At 37.4% G+C, this 21,707-nt stretch overlaps 1 protein-coding gene across 1 annotated transcript in view; it reads left to right on the top strand.

Moving 5' to 3' along the window:
- LANCL3 (LanC like family member 3) overlaps nt 1-21,112 on the top strand; it is a 108,291-nt gene extending 87,179 nt beyond the window's left edge. Inside the window, exon 5 of the mRNA XM_020979882.2 lies at nt 10,128-21,112. Coding sequence (XP_020835541.1) covers nt 10,128-10,287 — 160 coding nt within the window. The 3' untranslated portion in view covers nt 10,288-21,112. The remainder of the gene's footprint in view (nt 1-10,127) is intronic.
- Nucleotides 21,113-21,707: the final 595 nt, after the last annotated feature.

Raw genomic sequence — 21,707 nt, 5'->3', positions numbered from 1 at the left:
TTGTGATGATGGAATCTCTCCTGGCTCATGGCACAATAGGATCCATGATTGGAAAGTAAATGACCATGACCTTCTGAGAAAATTAAGTCATAATTCCATTTTCCTTTGGAAAAGGTTGTTAGAACATTGCCTAGGAATGCTTGTCATATGGAACCACAGGTTAACCTAAAGGTAGGGTCTGATGGAGAATGTGCTGCTGCCCAATAGTCTTAGTCTTTATCTATAAATAGCACTTGCTTTCTCTTCTAGCCAAAAACTCTGAGAGTCTTTCCTTCCCAGACTGATTCTTTTGTGATGGCAAAGTAGGCCATCTTTTGTCTCAATTCTTACCTAGTCCTTAATCACTGAATGGGTGTTGTCTCAGACAAACTGAGAACTGGGAAAGACCTTAGCTTAAAAAGGCCAAGGTCTCACACTGAATCCAGGGCCATCTCCAGTCATCCTGATCTATATCTTGCCACTGGACCTAGATGGCTTCAGAGGAGAAAGTGAGGCTGGTGACTTTGCACAACCCTCCCTCACTTAAGTCCAATTCACTTGCAAGTCATGGCATCATCTTCCTGATGTCATGGTCCTCTTTGAGAACAAAGGACAAACAATACCACCTAGCCCTTAATCACTGAATGGGCATTGCCTCAGACAAACTAAAACCTGGGAAAGACGTTAGCTTTGAAAAGGCCAAGGTCTCCCTCTGCATATTGGGTTATCACCAGTCATCTTGATTTATGTCTTACCGCTGGACTCAGATGTCTCTGGAGGAGAGAATGAGGCTATTGACTTTGTAAAGCTCTGCTTCGCTTAAATACAATGGACTTATAAGTCAAGACATCACCCTAGTGATGTTATTGGTCCTCTTTGAGAAGGAATAATGAACAACAACAATAGGAGACATAAAAACTAGACACAATAACTCAAAAAGCAGAGGACTCTGGGACCATTTGATAAGTAGTCCTAGACTTCTATAAGTCCTGAAAGCAGCAGTGTAAGATAGTTTAATAATGGATGTTCATAGGAATGATCCTGAACCATCCTGAAAAGTTGAAATTGTATTCAATATCAGCTTTAAGTCAGAGAATTATGTAATACATATATTTCCATCTCAAATAGCTAGGAAAAAAAAACTAGCCACAAAAACACTTCTTGGTGAATAATATCCCTCAGCTATTCAGAACAGTCTATAAACTCAGAAATATGGGCCCCCAAATCATAGATAAAGATCCCAGCAGGCTGCATATTGATTTGGAAAATCGCATGTTGGTCAGTTGTTTTTCAGTCTTGTCCAACTCTTTGTAACCCCATTTGGGGTTTTCTTGGCAAAGATACTGATAAGAACTACATTTTTATGTGGTTTAGGTCACACTCAGGAGTGTTGCGGGCCACATGGTTGATAACTCTGATCTAGAAAATTCAGCTCCTCAGAATTATGTCCCCCTCCCCCAAAGAGTGTCAAATAACCAAGGTTTTACTGCATTAGGCATCCCTGGGTTTTATAGCACTTGTTTGGGGGGAACCTTTCATTTAGACTGAAAAATTAGCTCCATCTCATACTCATTTAACACCTAATATGCAGGAAGACACTGTCAGAAAAGCTTCCCATCACAGCAGTCAGATTTTGTCCTTTGGGTCCTCACTAACAGCTGCCCTGTGGCTACTATTTCATGTTGGTCAATCAAATGTTGTCTGCACATAGTACAATAGTAGGTAGCACACAGAAATGAATTAAAGTGACAAGATCCTTTCTTATCTAAAGGTCACACAGACAGGAAGAGATTTCAAAAAAGATCTTATACCCAGAGCTGGAGTGTGGAAAAGGAATGTTCCATTATAAGGAAAGTGGAAAAGAAATAAAAAAAGGCAGAGGGATTTCTGTTTTAAGGTTTTTTTTTCAACTTATATAATTGTACTATTGGATTCTTATAATTAGTAGGAGCAACTAGTTAAAGAAGAATGATATTTGAGGATGAATGTTTCAGAAACCAAAGTAAAGCAGATGTTGCAATGCGTAGTGTTTGTCAGTGTTCTTTTAGGTAGAAGCTGAAAGGTCAAAGGGGAGTGGTCTGTGGACTCTCTCTGCTGTTTTGATGGCACAGCTCCAAGTCTTGCCCAGTTTCTTCTCAAGGTTTTCCTAATCTGTATTCAAGGTTTTCCCCCCCAAAATGGCAGAAGGGCCTTCCCTACCGCTGAGCTGTAGATGTCTTTCCCAGGTGCTAGTGAAGAAACAACAAAAACCCCTATTAGCTTACTAATCCTATTAGCTCCCCCTCTACTCAAATGCCTCAGTGGTACATAAGGTACAACTTGCTCTTTGTTTATTTTCTCCCGGTGCCAATTCTCCTGGTTTTTGGAAACATCACTTTTAAAAGAGTTTTACCATATATATATATATATACAATGACTTAAGCGCGCACACACACACACACACACACAAATGGAATGTTATGTGAACACACCTGGGTCCCAAAGAATTGGAAAAGTGAACCTCCTTTTCTTCATTGCCGAGATGGAGACCTATGGATGCAGAACATTGCATATATTTTCTGCTAATCATGTGTTGGCTATTTTGCCTGTTTTTATTTTTTCCTCTTACTAAATCTTTGTTACAAGGAATGTCTCAGTAGGTAAGGCACAGACAAGGGATATATTTAGAAACAAATGTGATAAAGGAAACAAAATGTATTGATAAAAATAACTACATTTTTTAAAAGAAGAAAAGAGCAGACCATCAAAAATGTTTTATAATACTTTTCCCCCCACATCACGATCGTTTTTTGGAAAAAGAAAAAATGGAAAAATAAAACCTCTCCTAACCTGAGACTAAGCTTCACTCTAACAGCCAACCAAGAAAATACTTACCATACGGTGACTAAATCCAACCATGTTTACAATGCTTTATTTTAATAGTTTCCCTGCTTACAATGCGAAGGGAAGTTTGTTTCATTATTTGCTCTTTGAATCAGAGGCACAACTTGTAGCTTTTTTTTTAAACTGTCTGTGAGTAGTGTAACTGATACTATCTTGTGTTTGCTTTTTAAACATATGTTTATTGAAAACTCTTTGGTTTACGTTAACTACTGTTATCATTCTTCTTACCTTTCCTCCCAAAGAGTCATCCTTTCCTTAAAATAAAGAATTTTTAAAAATAAAAAGGAAGGAAAAAAATAAACATTCAGCAGAACTAATTAAAAAAATCAAACAATTCTGACTTATTATGTCATGCTTGATACCCCTACCTCTGCAGGGAATCAGAGGAAGATGTCTTCACATATCTTTTCTTTGGGGTCAAGTTGAGTCATCATTTTATAGCATTCTTTTTTTTTTGTTTTTTTTTCCATTTACATCATTATGGCTATTGTGTACGTTGTTTTCCTGGTTCTACTTACTTTACTCAATATCAGTTTACTTAAGTCTCTCCAGGCATTCATCCCATGCATTCATCATATTCATTGTTTCTTACAGCACATTTCATCATATTCATGTATTTTTTATTCTCACCAAAATATCCACATTTCTCCCTCTCATTACAGTTACCCAACATTCAAAGTTCTTTCACTTTGCATCTCACACCATGAGAACAAAGGCACCAAATAGCACCTCTCTTTCTTCTTTCTCTGTTCTTTATTTGAGAAAATAGCATAGGAATCAGTAATGATGATGATTCATTTCAAATCTCACTCATTCAACTTAGGATTTGTATTTTAATTTTTCTTAGTTTCCCTAAATTCTGCTTAACTGGGTTGCCCAAAGAAGTTGTGTGATAATAGGTTAAGGCAATGTTGATTGATCTGGAAAGGCATTCATACATAGTGGTTGGAATGAAGAGTCTTATCTGGTAGTGAATTATGTGTGTTTTAGACATTGTTCCTACTTTCATTTCATTTTCTCTCTGTACAGACTTGCTCCAGTCTGCCCAGTGAGCAGCAGAATTGGAAATGCAGTAAAGTAAACCAAACTTTAGCATCCCTGTCCCAGATTCTGCCCGTGAACCACACCATCCCTCTTTTTCTCTGGAATCAAGCTCTAGACTTATATATCTTACAAGCTAACAGAGGTCTCTTCTTTACTATGGACAGTATCCAAGTAATATGATTTTATCTCATTTGTTTACTTTCCCTTTATTCTCAATCATTGATCACAATAATTAGTTAATAAGCACAGTTTATATAATAATATAATATATAATCATAATTATATAATAGTGGTTAATAAGTATCTATAATATAGCCAAGAACAAGACAGATCTCCCCTATCAGATACATACATGCATACATAGTTGCATACATTCACTTGCACATATAATCTCTTCTGCTAGATTGTCTGTATATATGTAGCTATGATATCGTTGTTTGTTGTTTAGTCATTTTTAGTCATATATGAGTCTTTGTGACCCTATTTGGGATTTTCTTGGCAAAAATGCTAAAGTGGTTTGCCATTTCCTTCTCCAGCTCATTTTACAGATGAGGAAACTGAGGCAAACAGGGTTAAATGATTTGCCCAGGGTCACGTAGCTAGTAAATGTCTGAGGCTAGATTTGAACTCAGGTCTTCCTCATTCCAGGACACACACTCTACTCACTGGGCCACCTAGCTGTCCCTATGTAGCAATAATTGCCAGCATTTATACATATTTTGAAGTTTGAAAAGCTCTTTTCAAAATATTCTCATTTGATCCTCACAACAACCCTGGGAGGTAGTTGCTAATATTTCCACATTTTATAGATAAGGAAACTGAGGCAGACAGAGGTTAAGTTGCCTAAAAATCACATAGCTAGTAAATGTTTGAAGCTGGATTTGAACTTGACTTCCTGACTTTGGGTCCAGTGCTCTATGTATATGTATATGAGTATAAATGTATATACATATGTAAATACATGTATATACATATGTAAATACATGTATATATGAGTACATATGTATATACACTCATGAATATGGATCCATATGCATGTATATACATATACACTCATGTATACGTGAATACACACACACACACACAGAACACACATGGAGAGAAATACAAATAGAGATTATATGCAACCAAGATGCATGGATAGAGGTACAGTGTAGGGATTACATGTGACCAGGCCCCACACAGAAATGTGAAGTAAAAACTCAAGCCCCTATAACTATAGAGCCACCAAGGTCTTCTGGTAATGTTGAATGGGGTGTTCAGGGAGGACTAGCACTCTGGTATGAGGGCTTGCCAAGTCCTTTCCAGGGCTGCTCATCCACTTTTGGTGTCCACCTGCCACCCAGCTCTCACCTGTGGCTCCAAGAAGCTGTAGTATGTGCAGAGGTCACAGCCCGGTAAAACCATCTCAGCAGACAGGCTAAACCAGGTTGAGGCTAACTGATAGGCCTCAAACCCACTGGTGAGTTAGGGGATGTCTACCCCACGCATGTGAAGATTCCCCCCAGCAGCAGAATAGATAGATGAGAACAATTTGTTCCAGTGGTCATGAAGGCAGCTAAAGCAGGTGCTGTGGAGGGCTCAGAGCTTGGTCAGGGATCTAAGATACCATTGCCAGTCATCCTGACTTTTGTGTTGCCACTAGACTTTGATGACTCTGGAAGAGAGAGTAAGGCTGACAACTTTGTGCAACTTTGCCTCACTTAAATCCAATTTATAAGTGATTCAAGACATCACCTCTTGATGTCATTGGTCCTCTTTGAAACAAAGGACAGACAACAACATGCTTCTCCCACTCTTGCTCTTTGCTGACCTCCTACCAGGTCTGCTTTCTGCTCGTCTTGCGTGGTGTGCTGTCTCTGCCAGAGATGGAGTCTTTGCTAAGTGTGGCTTCATGCTAGTCTTGTATGGCCCCTGCTTGGCATTGTTTTGCTCATCCTGTGGGTGCTTTCAGGTCCAGCTTCACCGAACCTATAGTTGTACTATAGAGACTTGCTCTACTTCCAGTTTCTTCCTTCAGCTAAATTCCCCAGCAGAGATGCTACCTCTTCCTTAGAGAAGGAATAGGCTGCCATTGTTCTTTTAGCTTCAAACCTAGAGGATTTTCTTCCATCTTTCCTTTAGAAATAGCAGAAATCTATCACAATTTGTCATTGAACTAGGAAAAAGTCCTCAATGGCTTCTCTCCCACAAGGGTCTATTTATTTCTCTGAGCCTTGGCCAGAATGAATGTCATCTTTCCAAGAGAAAGTCCCTTGCATCAGGTGATGTGCTCTGTGGAACACAGAGGACCATTCTAGGTGACTAGTGTTCTTCAATCATTTTCCAGTCATGTCCTATTCTTCGTGACCCCATTTGGGCTTTTCTTGGCAAAGATATTGGAGTAGTTTGTCATTTCCTTCTCCAGTTCATTTTACAGATAAGGAAATTGAGGCAAACAGGGTTAAGTGACTTGTCCAGTGTCACACAGCTAGTAAGTGTCTGAGGCCAGACTTGCACTCAGGAAGATGAGTCTTCCTGACTCCAGGCCCAGCACTCTATCCACTTCACCACCTAGATGTCCTATTGAAATCTTTTTTACTAGTCAACTGGAGACCATGTCTGACAGAGTCATAAAGTCTTTTTAATTCCCTATATAACTTTTCAATTGGAAATGGTTCCCAATTAGCATGTATTTAGTTGTTCCTTTTACCAAGAAAAAAAAAAGGAAGGGCAGAGTTTAGGGCTGTTGACTGGTTTCTTAACTCCAAACTCTTTTGCTTTCCTATGTAAATGTGTCGAAGGGGGAAAAGGACCTGAATAGACTAAGTCCATGGAGCAGGGACATTGTTTGCCCCTGGCTTTGCTGAATTCTGGTCTTTCATATGTGTATTTGTTCAGCATTGAGCTGTAAGCAAAGGGGAAGGAGTCAGAGAAATTGAAGATGCCAGAGAGGTGGAGACTAATTCATGGTGCAAAGCACTCATGAAAATAGAACAGGAAAGCATCACATCCACAGATGTGGGAATTAGCTTTGAAGATGAGGAAGGCCCCCTCTTCCTCTGAGACAGAATGGACCCAGGAAGTGAAAACAAGAAGCTCTGTACCTTTTTGCAGTATTATCTGATACATAAAATTCTCTACTGGACTCAATAGTATAAATAATGGTCTAAGCTGACCTAGATTTTTGTGCTGGTTCCATTTCATATGAGCCCCTCTTCTGTGCGTTTATTCCTTTGTCAGGAAAATGGAAATACTGATTTGTTATGTCTGTGCTTCTCAAGATTGTCCCAGATATCAAGGAAAAATTATCTGTGATCTTTTTCTCTTATCCTTCTTGGATGAAAATTCTTCCCTTAAAAACAAAACACTAATGTGAAACTCAATAATCCAGCTAAAACATTTCCATATTCTGGCATGTGCAAAAAACCAAATGATATGAAATGGATTAAAATTTTGTCTTCTGAAATTACTGGAAAAGTCTTACCTTTACTTACTTTGAGTAGCCTTCATGGAAGCCCAAATGCTTCAACAAGATAAAATAGCTAATGAATCTCATATAACCCCTTATGAAGTTATTAAACAACATGACATTTGAGCAACTGCTGTTTAAATGGAAAAGAGTTCCCATAATCTCTTAGCCATCTAATACATCAATTGCCTTTTTTTCTTTTCTTTTTGATAGAGAGCAAAGTGGTTCAGGTAATGAACAAAAAAAATCAAATTACTGAATTAATTGATTATGATAATGTCTCTATTATGAAATATTTTCACACATAGTTTTTTTTCTTTAAAAAATAAATCATAATTTGGTTTATCTGGCTTTGGTGTTGGTGTTTGATGCCATAAAGGGCAGCTAGGTGGCACAGTGGATAGAGTGCCAGGCCAGGAGTTACGAAAACCTGAGTTCAAATGTATCCTTAGACATTTACTACCTGAGTCACCCTGGGCAATTCACTTAACCCTGTTTGCCTCAGTTTACTCATCTGTAAAATGAGCTGGAGAAGGAAATGGCAAACTTTCCAGTATCTTTGCCAAGAAAATCCCGGATAGCTTCATGACGAGTCAGACATGACTGAAATGACTCAACAACAAAAACTGATTCCATAGGTAAGCTGCAACACTTGCCTTCCTTTAAGGGCATGCATCCTATTTATTGAAGAAGAGAATCTATTTGGGGCAGCTAGGTGGCACAGTGGATAGAGCACCGGCCCTGAAGTCAGGAGGACCTGAGTTCAAATCCGGCCTCAGACCAAACACTTGACACTTACTAGCTGTGTGACCCTGGGCAAGTCACTTAACCCCAATTGCCAAAAAGAAAAAAAAAAGAATATAATCTATTCTTCTGAAACATTTTCTCATAACAGAGATTGTCTGTCAACTACAAAGGAAGTCTAGGCCAGTGAAACTGTCCGCAGAGGAACGTGACAAATTTCTTTTTAAAGGAACATTTATAATATTCACATTTCTTTTTGGGGTGAAAAAAACCATGATAATGATTTTCTTTTTTTGTTTCAATTGAGGGTGGAAGAGTCCTCATGGAATATCAAATTGCCTTGCTTTGTAAGCACTGAAATTACTTAAGATTTGCTTGACAAAATGATAGTTTGGCACAAAACATATCAACAGTTATTTAATTATTCTGTAGTGGAGTGAGTGCTGGATTTCAAGACATAGGACCTGAATTCATATCCCAGTTCTGCCACTTATTCCCTGTATGACTTTGGGTAAGTCACTTCTCTGGACTTCAGTTTCCTCAAAAGTAAAATAAAGAAGACTGGAATTGATCTCTGGATCCCTTCTGCCTCCAAATCTATAGTATGGTTATATGAACTAGAACTTTCTTTTTTTAAACAAAAATAATTTTTCTTGATATGTTTTGCTTCTACATTGCCTTGTATCCTTTCCCTTCTTCTCTCCCAGAGGGAGAAAAAAACAACAAATAAGATAAATATATTTTTGAAGAAAAGGAAGAGGAGGAAGAAGAGGGAAAAAATCAGCAAAGCTGATCAATTCATTGAAAAAAATCTGACAATATATATATAAAATATTCCACACCTATGGACTCCCAGCTTCTGCAGAGAAGTAGGGAGAAGTGTCTCCTCATATGTCTTCTTTGGGGCCATGCTTATTCTCTACAACGTTATTTTTCAATTTTTTTGTAATAGTTGGTTATTCTTTTCATTTACATTGTTATGGTCATTGTGCATATTGCTTTATTGGCTCTGCTGACTTCACATTGCATCAATTCATGTAATACTTTCTATACTTCTCTGTATTCATATGTGTATGGTAAGATTCCATTATATTCATATATCCCAGTTTCTTTAGCCATTTCTCCCCAAAATGGGCATCTACTTTGTTTCCATTTCTTTGTTAACAAAAAAAGTACTGCTATAAATATTTTGGTGTATATAGGACTTTTCTTTTTTTATCAATGATCTCCTTAGGGTATATATCTAGCAATGGAATCTCTTAATTAAAGGCATAATAACATCATCATTATCAGCAACAACAACAGTTTGCAAATATTTTTACAAACAAGCAAAATCTTGGTTGTCCTAAGGCTTATGTTATACTAACATTTGTTATTTTTATTGAATAGATATGTTTGCCTAAAGTCTGTATTTATACCATTGTTTTGGGCACTTCGAAGAAATGATTTCACAATTAAGTTTAAACCCAGAAATTTTAAGTTCCATTCAACCTAATAGTATCTCATTCCTTGATCTCTTTCCCTATTACTATGATAATAGCTAGCATTTATATAGTACTTTAAGATTTGCAAAGTGCTTTACAAATATCATGTTTGATACTCACAATAAACCCAAGAAGTAGATGCTATTATCCCCACATTGCGGATGAGGAAACTGGGGCTAGGAGAGGTTAGGTAAGTTGCCCAGGATTACACAACTAATAAGTGTCTGAAACTGGGTTTGAACTCAGGTCTTCCAGACTCCAGGTCCAGCACTAGATATAGCCATTGAATCACCTGACTGTTTCAGTCCCTTTATTTGCCCAATTGTGATTCCATTCTCTCTACATGGAAACAAGGGTAATGGGGCCAAACCTTTATTTCACAAGAAAAGCAACTTCTTCCTCATCTCTGTGGAAAGGAAAGAATTAAACTTGAACTCACTGAATGTTACACAACCCAGGTTCATGAAACAACCCAAAGGCTTGTACTGTGGAAATTATCACTAGAAAACTAGTGATGCTTTCTTATTTGCTTTCTCTCTCAGGTTTGCAGAGTTCTTGTTTACAGAAGAGTTCAAAGCTGGCTCTCGGATACTGGAGAGTATTTACAGTCTATATGAAGGCTTCTCTGGAACTGTGTGCTTCCTGATTGACTTGCTGCAACCTGGCCAGGCTGAATTCCCTCTCTTCAGCGTCTTTGTTTAGAAGATGACAATCACCAGTGCAGTCATGCAAAGGCATCTGGGATTTTCCTTTAGCATACAAGGAAGGCAATTTATACATAAGCCAGATAGCGGTATCACTACCACTAGCCTTAACATTGCTGGAGTATAGGGTGGGGGCAGAGGTAGGAAGGAGAGAGGCATGTTGGGGGTTAGAGTGAAGGCAAATGATACTAGATTTGAGAGGGAAACCTGCATCTTTTTTTAAAATTACATGTCTTAAAAGCTTAGAAATTTCTGTATTTTAAGGAATAAACGAACATGAGACCAGAAGTGAGGGAAAGGGAAAGAAACATGAATTACCTTTCAGTTGGTAGCATACAAAAAATGAATGTGGAACATGGAAATATAAAAAATACGGAAGCCCTGGAAATTGGAAAGAGAATTAAACAGTTGTAGGAACTCCCCACACTTAAATCCAAGAACAAAGACAATCAAAGACTTCTAAAGCTGAAAACTTTGAAAAGGGTAAAACTTTCTGATGGATGAAAAAACAAAATCTTGTTGTTTTGAGTCTTGTGATCTATACTTGTGAAAATGTTGTTTTTACTGAACAGATATGTTTGCCCAGAGCCTGCATTTATACAATTGCCTCGGGCACTTTGAAGAAACTATTTCACAATTAATTCTAAACCCAGAGATGTTAAGTTCCATTCAACCTCATGGTGTATCTCTTCCTGATCCTATTCTCTTTCATTACAATAGATAGAAATACACATAAAATGCTTTAGCCTAGCAAATGTAGCAAGTGTTGCTGTCAAGTACTTTTCTCTGTTTTGATGTATTAACAGTATTGTCTAGTAATTGAATTTTAATTCAACAAACATTTGTGAAGCTTCTACTTTGTTCAAGGTACCATACCAGGTATTAATATGCAAAGATAAAAAAGAAAAACCTCAGTCCTTGTCCTTAGCAGTTTATGGGCTGGTACAGAGGATGGAAACTGTACACAGTAACTATGATACAAGTTAAATTATCAGTAAATACATTGAAGAGGTCCAGCAGGATAAAGTGAGAGATTAGAGGAGGCAGGGATTATTTCTAGCTCAGAGAATCAGGAACAAAGGTGGTAGCTGAGGTGCACCTTAAAAGAGAAGGATTCTGGGAGCAATGATGTGGATCAATTTCATGCATTAAGCATAGGAATATTTTTTTTAATACTGTTTTTAAGTATGCAATGTCTTTTAGGGCATTGAATTTTAAAACTACTGGTCAATCCCCCTATTTCAATTCTGGGGTAATCAACTACAGAATCATATTTTTGTCAGCTTCTAGTAGGATACTGCTGACCCAATATCTTGGTCAGAGACCAAAAGAGATTTCATATGGCAAACCTGGGTAAAACATCACTCTCAGTAAAATTAATACTGTTTCACTTGTCTCCCCAGGCATCTATTCAATAGCTGAATTGCTTCAAAGCTTTAAAGACAAGCTGTCAGAGAAGTTGAAACCCTACTATGAATGGATAGAAATCTTAAAACAGTTCTAGTACAGATAGTTGCAAAGCACTATGGCATTTTGAATGCACCCATGTACTTTGTTATTCTCTCCTTCTCACCTCCCCCTGCCATTAGCAGGGAAAATTAAGAAAAATTCTTGTATCAAATATGCATAGTCAAGCAAAAAGAAAATTCTGAATCGACTATACCCAATAGATGTCTCATTTCGTACCCTGAGTTCACCACCTCTCCATTGGAGGGTGGTTATTGTACTTTATTGTGTGTCCCTCGGAACTGTGATTGGTCATTGCATTGATCAGAAATCTTAGATCTTTCGAAGACGTTATCAATTGTATAAATTGTTTTCCTTTGTCTGCTTATCTGTACACTTCTGTGATGATCAATTTTCTACTGTAGGGTGGTGAGAAAAAACCACACTTACATTTTCAAGATTCAGTACAGCAAACATTTACAACTGAGGGTATTGAGTATAAGATTCAATATTATAGCACTAAGGGCATATACAAATGAATAAGATACTGAAATTGTGCAAAGGAGTTTATAAGGTATAGCATATGAAAGAAAGTCATTTATACAACCGTTTGTCCCCAGCTAATAAGTTAGCCAGAGCTTGGGACCATAGATTTTGTCCTAGAAGAGGCCATGTAATCCCTATCCCTCATTTTACAGATGATTAAACTGAGGCCCAAAAGGTTAATTGACTTTCCTGAAGCCATACAGGTAGTAAGTATGAGAGATGGGCACAAACCTATGTGATCTGATACCAGGACCATGTTCTTTCCCTAAGAAATAGATGGCTTTTGTTTTTACATCAAAGTCATGACTGGATACATCCCCAGCTAAACAGCTGAGCAAAACCAGTTAATAGAGTGACCACTCTGATGGTCTGGTACAGACCCACATGCACTAGCATGTGCAGCATTCTGCAAATGGGGCTCCTTACCTCTGGACTGGGAGGTGTATTTCATTATCTGATCTCTTAGGTCAAAATGGATCATTACATTGCTTCAGAATTCATTTCTTTTAGTGTTCTTTTCATTTATGTTACTGTATTTATTGTGCATTTTTCCCTTGACAATTATTTAATTTTTAATAGGAAAAAAAACTATTTGTAAGCAAGTCTCATCTAACAACTTGCTCTCCATTGTATTTTCATTATTTATTGCTTATTAATCATCATTTATTACTCATTAATCATCATTTATTACTCATTACAAACAAAAATGAAAATTTTAATGTAGTTCTTTTGTCTGTAATTGAATATTTATATTTATAAACACAGACCTATATGCATTACCTCAAGCAGTGGTTTCAATTCTGAGGAGTTAGGAAACAGTAAATCTTGGGCAGAACCTAAAACTTGTTTTGCATAAGGCTCTACAACATTCAAATAGAACTCAAAGCAAACTCTTTCTATAGCCACTTTAAAACTTTTTAAAAAAAATTTAATGAAAGTCATACATTAAGCTACCAGCTTGGAATTCTCCATTATTTCATTCTTTATCTGCTTGATTACCCTCCTTCAAGATAAGGAACTGAGAAAATAAATAAATTGAGGCAAGGTTACAAAATAACTTAACCGCCTTTATTTCAGTTCCAGGAATAACAATGACAGAAGAATAATCCCTAATACTATGATTTATTTTCATGTGAATGGAATTTTCTTAGGTGAATAAAAGTATGACCCTGCTGGGCCAAAGCATCTTTATGTATACCACTTCCATTGGAAATAAAGATTCAAATGAGCTACATTATTGTTCTTTGAAAAATTTCACTTTTCTAGGTTAGAATCACGGATTAACTTTATCAGAACCTACATTTGAAAAAATCAAATTGCCTGAAGTGTAAACACACAGGTGTTTGAGGGGGTTTTCTCCTTTTCTTTTCAGGGAATAAACTCTTGCTTGGAGTAGGGGGAAGAGGGGGGCTTGCAGTTAGATGACTACGATTTGATCAATCACCCAATGTATGTGAGCTTGGACAGGTCACATAACCTCTTTGGGTTTCAGCTTCTTCATCTGTTAAACAGAGTGGTTTGTTGTGTGGTTTGTTTTTTGTTTGTTTTTGTGGGAGTGGGAGTGGGAGTGGGAGATGTTGGTCTAGATAAAGCACATTCCAGCTTTAAATAAATGCATGATCCATGATGCTCTTACAATCCTTCCATCCACGAATATAAAACCATCCTGTTTTAGAAAGTACAGAATAGATGATTTAACAGTGAACAGTTCAGACAAGGGATGTAAGCAAGTAAGCAAAGGATAAAGGAGCCAGAGAAGGAAGAACTGGGCACAGTGGATGATCCACTTTTCCTTTACTGTAGAGGACAGGAAAGGAAAACACTGAAAGAAAAGACTTGAAGGTAAGTTGGTGCCATATTGGTTAAGGCCTTAAATGCCAATAGAAGGAATTTAAATTTCCTTTGGGACAAGAAAGTATGGGCTTTCTTGGTGAAGAAAGTTTCTGAGGAGAGTAGTGATATAATCAGAGCAGTGCATTGGAAAATGATGAGACTGTGACAGCAAGGATGCACTGGGGAGGCCTCAACTAACCTGGAAGCAGGAAAGCCAGGAAGGAAGTTATTACAATGATGCAGGTGAGATGGTGACAAAGGAGGGAATTAAAGTGGTTACAGTGGGAGTAGAAAGGTGGGTACAATGCAGAGAAAGGATTTGACAGTTGATTGGATGTGAAAGGTGAAGACATGGGAGAGTAAGAGACATCTCTGAGGTCGAAAACCTGTGTGACTCAGGGGATGGTACAGAAATAAGAAAATAAGAAAGCTAGGATGAGAGTCAAGACTTACTTTGTTTTATTTTTGCAAGAGCAAAGTCGGGGAGATTAATCCTAGGACCTATGATAAGTTAAGCTTGGAAAATATTGCAATTTGATCAATCTTGTTTTAATAACCAAAGACTTGTCTTTTGTGTAACAGTATGTCTTCTGGAACTATAGGATGTTGTCTTTAGAAGCTTTTAAATGCAGGTAAAACAGCATTGCATTTTTACAACTAGAGGTACAAGTCTAATGCTAGATTCAAGGGACATAGTCATGAAAGATCTTAAAAGTTGATCTGTGAGGAACCATAAAAAAGGAATGAAATGATGTTTTGTATTCCATTTAGATCAGGGCAGTTAGAAGGCCCATCTTATTGTTATATTTCTTTTCCCCAAATAAAATTGTAAGTCATCCCTACCCGCACTTGTTTTATCCAGCATGTACGATTCATTGATTGATGCTGGGAAAGCTTGATTTATTTATTTCTAATGTGGGTGGTTTAGTTTTGATATTGGAAGTGGTTCAGTTTGAATAATATTAACTGGGACCCTTTAGTGATCTCTGTTAGGGCAATTTGTTAATGAAAAAAATGAGAGATTGAGATAATAATAGCCTTTCTTGATATTTCCCATAATGCAGTGTAGTTATGAACTCAGTGGCATTTCTTAGTGCTGCCTGAATTTGAGCTCTTACCTTGACTCACCTCTTAATATTACCTGCCCTATGAGCCCCTAGGTTTCCATCAGATGCATTCCTTATCATTTTAGTTTCTTTGGACCAGAGGTGGGAACCTGCAGCTACCTGTGGCCTTCTAGGTCCTTGGGTACAGCTTTTTGACTGAGTCCAAGTTTTACAGAACAAATCCTTTTATTAAGGGGATTTGTTCTGTGAAGTTTGGATTCAGTCAAAGGGCCATACTTGAGGATCTAAAGGGCCTTGAGGCCACAGATTTCCTACCCCTAGGTTAGACAATAAATCACAATGGCTTTGAATGCACTTGATAGTAGCCAAGTAAACTATGCTTATGATTTGTGGCTGAAGCTAAGTAAATGGATGTTGCAATAGAAAAATAAATCCATCTAATATTTGCTATGTGTCTACTAGATACAGAAAAAGAGCCATGTTCATTTAAGTTGTCAATATTTCCCACAAAATGCTGTCTCCTTAGTGTGTGCATGACATGACACTGCTCTTGGGATTTAAAAAAATATCCAAAAGTATGATGAGATCTCCTTTTCCACACCATACATGCCCATCATCATAAGCTTTTAAAATTTGGTTCATCACCCCTGCCTTGCTTCCATAGAGGTTGTGTTTATGTATAGCATACACATGATTTCCTTATCCTTACAGAGGATATTTGCATTAGGCAGAAATCATTTCTGCATAGATGGAGATCTGTTAAAATGCAAACATTTGTTTCCCTGGGAGCAAAGGATTCAGTCTACACCACAACCTACCAGAAGGCAGCAGGCCAATTCTGCAGTGCCATTCAATTCCATTCAGTTCAACGAGCATTTATTAAGCAAGGCACTGTATTGGACAATGCTATCCATTTTCCCACGTGCCAGCGAAAGGCTTATTCATTGAGTTTGGTTGCTGAGGCTAATTCAGGCCAGAGAGTTGTCTGACGGGTGAAAGCCTTTACTATGTTCCCTGTATGAAGACCTGGATTAGTTTTCCAATTGTATGTCTATATTACCCCTAAATGATTAGCTTACTGTTCAGATCTCTGCTTCACCTTGGTTATCTGATCCAAATGAGTTAGTAAGTTTTAAATGGACAAAGAAGCATAAAAACAGAGAAAGGAAAAGGAACCTTGAAAAATATCATGTCTCACACTCAAGAGAAGCCCACTTTGCATGACAGAAGCTCCAGGGTGCTCCTATGAGTGATTTGCTTATTTATTTATATTTAATGATTTATTCCCCACCTGTTGTCCTGATTCCTTCTTGCTCTGATGTTGAGATATCAGGACAATTTAAACAAAACAATTAACAGAATTCAAAACTATTAATAAAAAAGTAGAGAAGATGCCTTGGGCAATTGGGAAGAGTTAATTTCTCCAGTGGAAAGGTGAAATTAATTCTGACTTTCCTCATAGTTTAGGCAAACAGGGAACATTTTCATTTTCTGATTAAAGAAATCCAATACCTTTTCAGTTGTTAGGATCAGGGTTAGAATTGATAGCGAATATGGATATATATACCCATATTTCCTGACCATATTTAATGCCAGCAATAATTTCAATTCATTTGTGTGCATCCTTCTTGTTTCTGTGATGGATAACTTTTGTAGGTAAGCAGTTCTTTTCCAATAGAATATAAACACTTTGAGGGTAAGGAATGTTTTCATTTTGGGGGGGGTTATTCTCTTCCTAGTACCTTCCATACAATAGGTGCCTAATACAGAGTGGGGAACCTGCTGGCCTCCAGGCCACATGTGGATCACTAGGTCCTCAAGTGTGGCCCTTTGACCGAGTCCAAGTTTTACAGAACAAATCCCCTTAATAAAAGGATTTGTTCTGTAAAACTTGGACTTGGTCAAAAGGCCGCACCCCAGGCCCTAGAAGGCCATGTGTGGCCTGGATCTGCAGGTTCCCCACCCCTGGACTAATACATGGAGTGTATTATTGTTTTCTTGCTGCTCTTGAAGTCTTTGTTTCTCGCATTTGATATGGATCATTCACATTCCTGGTTAGTCATGTCTTCTATCTGTTGAATGATAAATCTCTTCTCTTTAGAACCTGCTGTCATTAATCACTGCACACTGGTCCTTTAGTAGCTATCGTCCTGTCCCCCCTTCCCCCCACCCCAGCTGGACAGAGTTTTGCATCCCCTTAGGGCCGCTAGGTGGTGCAGTGGATAGGGACCTGCAGTCAGGAAGACTCTCATCATGAGTTCAAATCCAACCGCAGATACTTACTAGCTATGTGACCCTGGGCAAGTCACTTAACCCCCTCAGTTTCCTCAACTGTTAAATGATCTGGAGAAGGAAATGGCAAATCACTCCAGTATTTTTGCCAAGAAAACCCCCAAAAGGGGTCAAAAAGAGTCAGGCATGACTGAGCAATAAGGCAAGAAATAAAGGAGTAGGACAGAGACAGACTTTATTTTAGGAGCCACCTTACATAAAAGACCTCATTTTGCTGAGGCAGCTAGGTCACACAGTTGAGAGAACACTGGGCCTGAAATCAGGAAGACAGGAGTTCAAATCCAGCTTCAGATACTAGCTGTGTGACCCTGTGCAAGTCACTTAACTCTGCTTCAGTTTCCTCAACTGTAAAATGGGGCTAATGAGAGTACCTGCCTTATAGGGTTGTCTGTGAAGATCAAATGAGATAATATTTGTAAAAACACTTAGGACCGTGCCTAGAGTGTAGTAGATATTTAACAAATGCTTATTCCCTTCCCCTGTGAGGTCTTGTGTTCAAACATGATTTGAACTTCTGCTAGGCCCTGAATTCATGCAAATGGGAGAATAAAACTTGCCTGCTCATTTCATCAATAAAGGCATCTTACTTTAATATAGAGTTCTAAAAAAGTTTTTTTAATGTGTTAAATTAAATGTCTCAGTCCTGCTACTGGTATCAATCTACCTCCTTGAGGGATCATAAAAATCACTAGAGCTTATGCTTCTTTGGCCCTTGACAGTTTATGAGGCACTTTCATATACATTAGCAAATTTGGTCATTAAAAACCCTGGGAGGAAAATGAGGCAGATACTGCCACCCATATTTTGCAGATGAAGAAACTGAGAGGTTAAGTGACTGCCCAAAGTCACACAGTTAATAACTGATTCTGAGGTCCTTGTATTTGTTAGATTCTTTTGGAGTTTCTGTAGAGCTCTGACTAACCATTCCAGTGAAGTGAGGGTAAATCTATTCCAGTAAGGTTTCCTCAAGAAGAAGAAGATGCCACAGGGGAACAGAATGGAACTATATTGAAATCTGCCATTTAAAGTCCTTCTTAATCTATAGTTTCAGTTTAGACTTCTTAACTGTGTGTGAAGTACTTTTGAGATGTTACATTTTTTGAACATACTTCTATCTTCCCTCTTCTTTATTAATAAGGAAAGTCTGGCACCTCACTTTTATAATTCCTTCCAGATCACTAGAGAGGAGATTGGATTCCTTTCCCTTTAAAATGGAAGGGTCTTGTGCTTTTAAAGGCGTCACTTTGAATTACCTTATAGCCATAGAACATTTTAGAACACTAGTTGAGTTTCCATTGTATGTTGTAATAAAACGCTTGAATTCAGATCTCTACTCATTTCCTTTCCTCCTCCCCTCCTTTTTTCTTCTCTTCCTTGCAATTTCCCACAAATGGACTGTGCCAGCTTTCACAGCAACAGTTTTGCCTAATTTCTGGGAAAGGTATCCTGAAAGCTGTTACTGATGTTCCAAATGGGTTGCTGAAAGAAAGGTATTGGGTTCTCCTCTTGTACCCCTCAATTTACCCAGAGGCCAAAGCATCATTTCTTGTTACTCTCAGTCAAACTGGAAACTCTTTTATACTGTTTTTGTTTGTTTCAGGTCTGACAACCCTATATACACAATGGAATCATCTGAATGTTTTTAATATATCTATGGGCATGGGCCTTTATTAATTTCCAAAATAACCCCATTTTCTGTGCCTCCTTTGCAATATCAATATTCTAAAGCGAGAAGGTGGTAGGGGGAGGAAGACAATTTCTTGTGTACATTAAACATGAAACATCTTAATGTGTATCAATGTAAACATGAGGCACATAAGGAATCTAGTAGAGAAATGCAGCTTTGGCTGATGTTTTGCTCTGTGTTGTCTGTGATATTGATTTATGATGTCTACATTTGTGTGCTGTATTATATGAAGTTAAAAATGCAATACACATTAGTCTAAAGGAACTATATGTTACTTATGGCTGTTGGCAATCATCAGTAAATTACTTTTGTTATAATTTGGTCTTAACAGAGGCTGTAGCACTGCTTCACGTTAGGTATGTCTTTAGGGTCCTTAGACAATCTCCATTTGTCAGTGATGATAGGAGAATCTTCTTCTACAGAGTACAAATACCCTTCAGAGCAGATTTGTTTAAATGACCAGATCTGTCTCTTTTCTTTGATGGGGGGAGGGGACCCTTTTACCCTTCAGTATCTTCTGAAGATAGCAACAGCTGTAAGCAACTCTGTGCTCTTCTTCAATTCAATTTCATTTTTATATAGACCTTCACAGGAGAAAGATTGTGACAACCAAAGGCAAAAATTAGCACTAGGATCAATCTGACAGAGACCTCTACCATTATGTTCTTTTCAAAAAAACGCAACACTCTTTCCATCTTTGAACATCCAATGGCCTCTGCTCAGATAGATGGATAGGGCAGATTCCCATTATCTATCTGCAGATTGGAATGGATAGTGAAAGAGGTCTCAGCTAATATTACTAATGTGAAAAATGAGTAAGTTAGTGCTATATTCTTTTGGATTGCTGTAGCAAACCTACATTGACAAAAACCCAGAAAATGAATATTTTAAAATCAAATTATATCCAAAAGCCATATGCCAGAAATACTCAGGGCTTGTATGGCAATGCTACATCTTAATTAGTGATAGGAATGGAAAATTTCCAAAAGAATAGCACAGAATTTGCTTCATTGCACAAATATTTTTACAGAACTAACAGTAATTATAGAAACAGGGTTTTATTACCTTGTCAAACATTCTATGAATATGTCATATGCAGTAGTAGTATGCTAAGGCAGTTAGTTAACGTGTGACCATAAAGGAATAATTTGTAGTTAGTCTTACTAATATATCTAGTCAGAGCAGAGAATTACTATTAATGTCACTGTTCACATGATTAACAACAGCAACAGTAATATTCATGATAAAATGACATCCCTTGTAATAGATTTGCATCAGGGCACAAGGCAAAAATAACAGCATTTAATAAAGTATATATGTACCTATGATTATAGATGTATACCTATACAAACATGTACATGTATAACTATAGAAGCAATCAATGAGTAGTCAAATAATAAGAATTAGCTATGACTTGAAAATCCTAATGCACATTAGAATGCTAAATCTAACACTACTTCTGCATTATACAATTTAAATTTTCAATGACTTTTTTGCAAGGTAAATGGCAAATTCTTTTTCTAGAAATGCCTTTTTGTAGAAGTAAAAGGCCCTAGGCTCTCTTGAAAACAACTCAACAAATTGTTTCTGGGTACTTTTGGGTACATTGAAAAATAGACATATAGCAATTAGGTACAGACACAACAAACACTTTGCCATATCCTTTAATATATTCCACAATAAGTTGCTGAATTCAGTGCAATTAAATTAAATTATAACACAGCAGTAGTCTCAAGTATATTGAAAAGTTACATGTTGATATATCATTTTTTTAAAACATAAGGATCATAGAGGTCTGTTGCCCAAACCTAATATAAAACAACTTCTTCGACATTTCTATCCTGTCAGAGAAATGCAATGAATTGTATATTAAATTAAATGGACATGTCTGTCAGGGGGAAAAATGAACATTTATGGAACCCGCAGATACATGTTCTAGGACAAAACAACATATAAAGGTATAACTATAGACATGAGTCCAAGGGCACAGTTACCTGATGTGCATTTCTGGAAGAACAAAGTTCAAAATGCTGATCATATCCTAAGTTCTTATACTGATTGCTCACAGAATAAGAAAGTGAGAGCTACAGGCTAATATTATTTCCCTTCTAATTGTAATGTTTGCTCCCAGCCATAGTAAGATGTAGTCTCTTTAGAACCAAGGTTAATTCTGCTTTATCAGAAAATGCACCTTACTGTTTCACAAACTGCTATTACAATGTTCTAAAACACTGTGATATTTCCTATGTGTTTTCTATACTAATTTTGTACTGTAAATAACCCAATAGAAACTGGACTTTATAGTATTTAAAGCAGTGTTACAGTGTCGGCTTATCAGTGAAACACCCACATGTACAAATAGCTAACTTGTTAATATAAAACCTTTGGTGATCCTTTGCCTTAAAATAAAGTCTAACCTTAAATATGGAAGCTGTGTATTCATAAATTGTAGGCATATTCCTTTAAAAGTTTGTCTTATACCCACAATTCTATTCAGCTAACATTTATTAACAACCCACTATACAAGGCATCATTGCCTAGTGGTTA

Source organism: Phascolarctos cinereus, unplaced genomic scaffold (assembly GCF_003287225.1).
Source record: "Phascolarctos cinereus isolate Bilbo 61053 unplaced genomic scaffold, phaCin_HiC Scaffold_726;HRSCAF=1367, whole genome shotgun sequence".
In the NCBI taxonomy this organism is placed as follows: domain Eukaryota; kingdom Metazoa; phylum Chordata; class Mammalia; order Diprotodontia; family Phascolarctidae; genus Phascolarctos; species Phascolarctos cinereus.
This window is presented reverse-complemented; position numbering and strand designations above follow the sequence as displayed.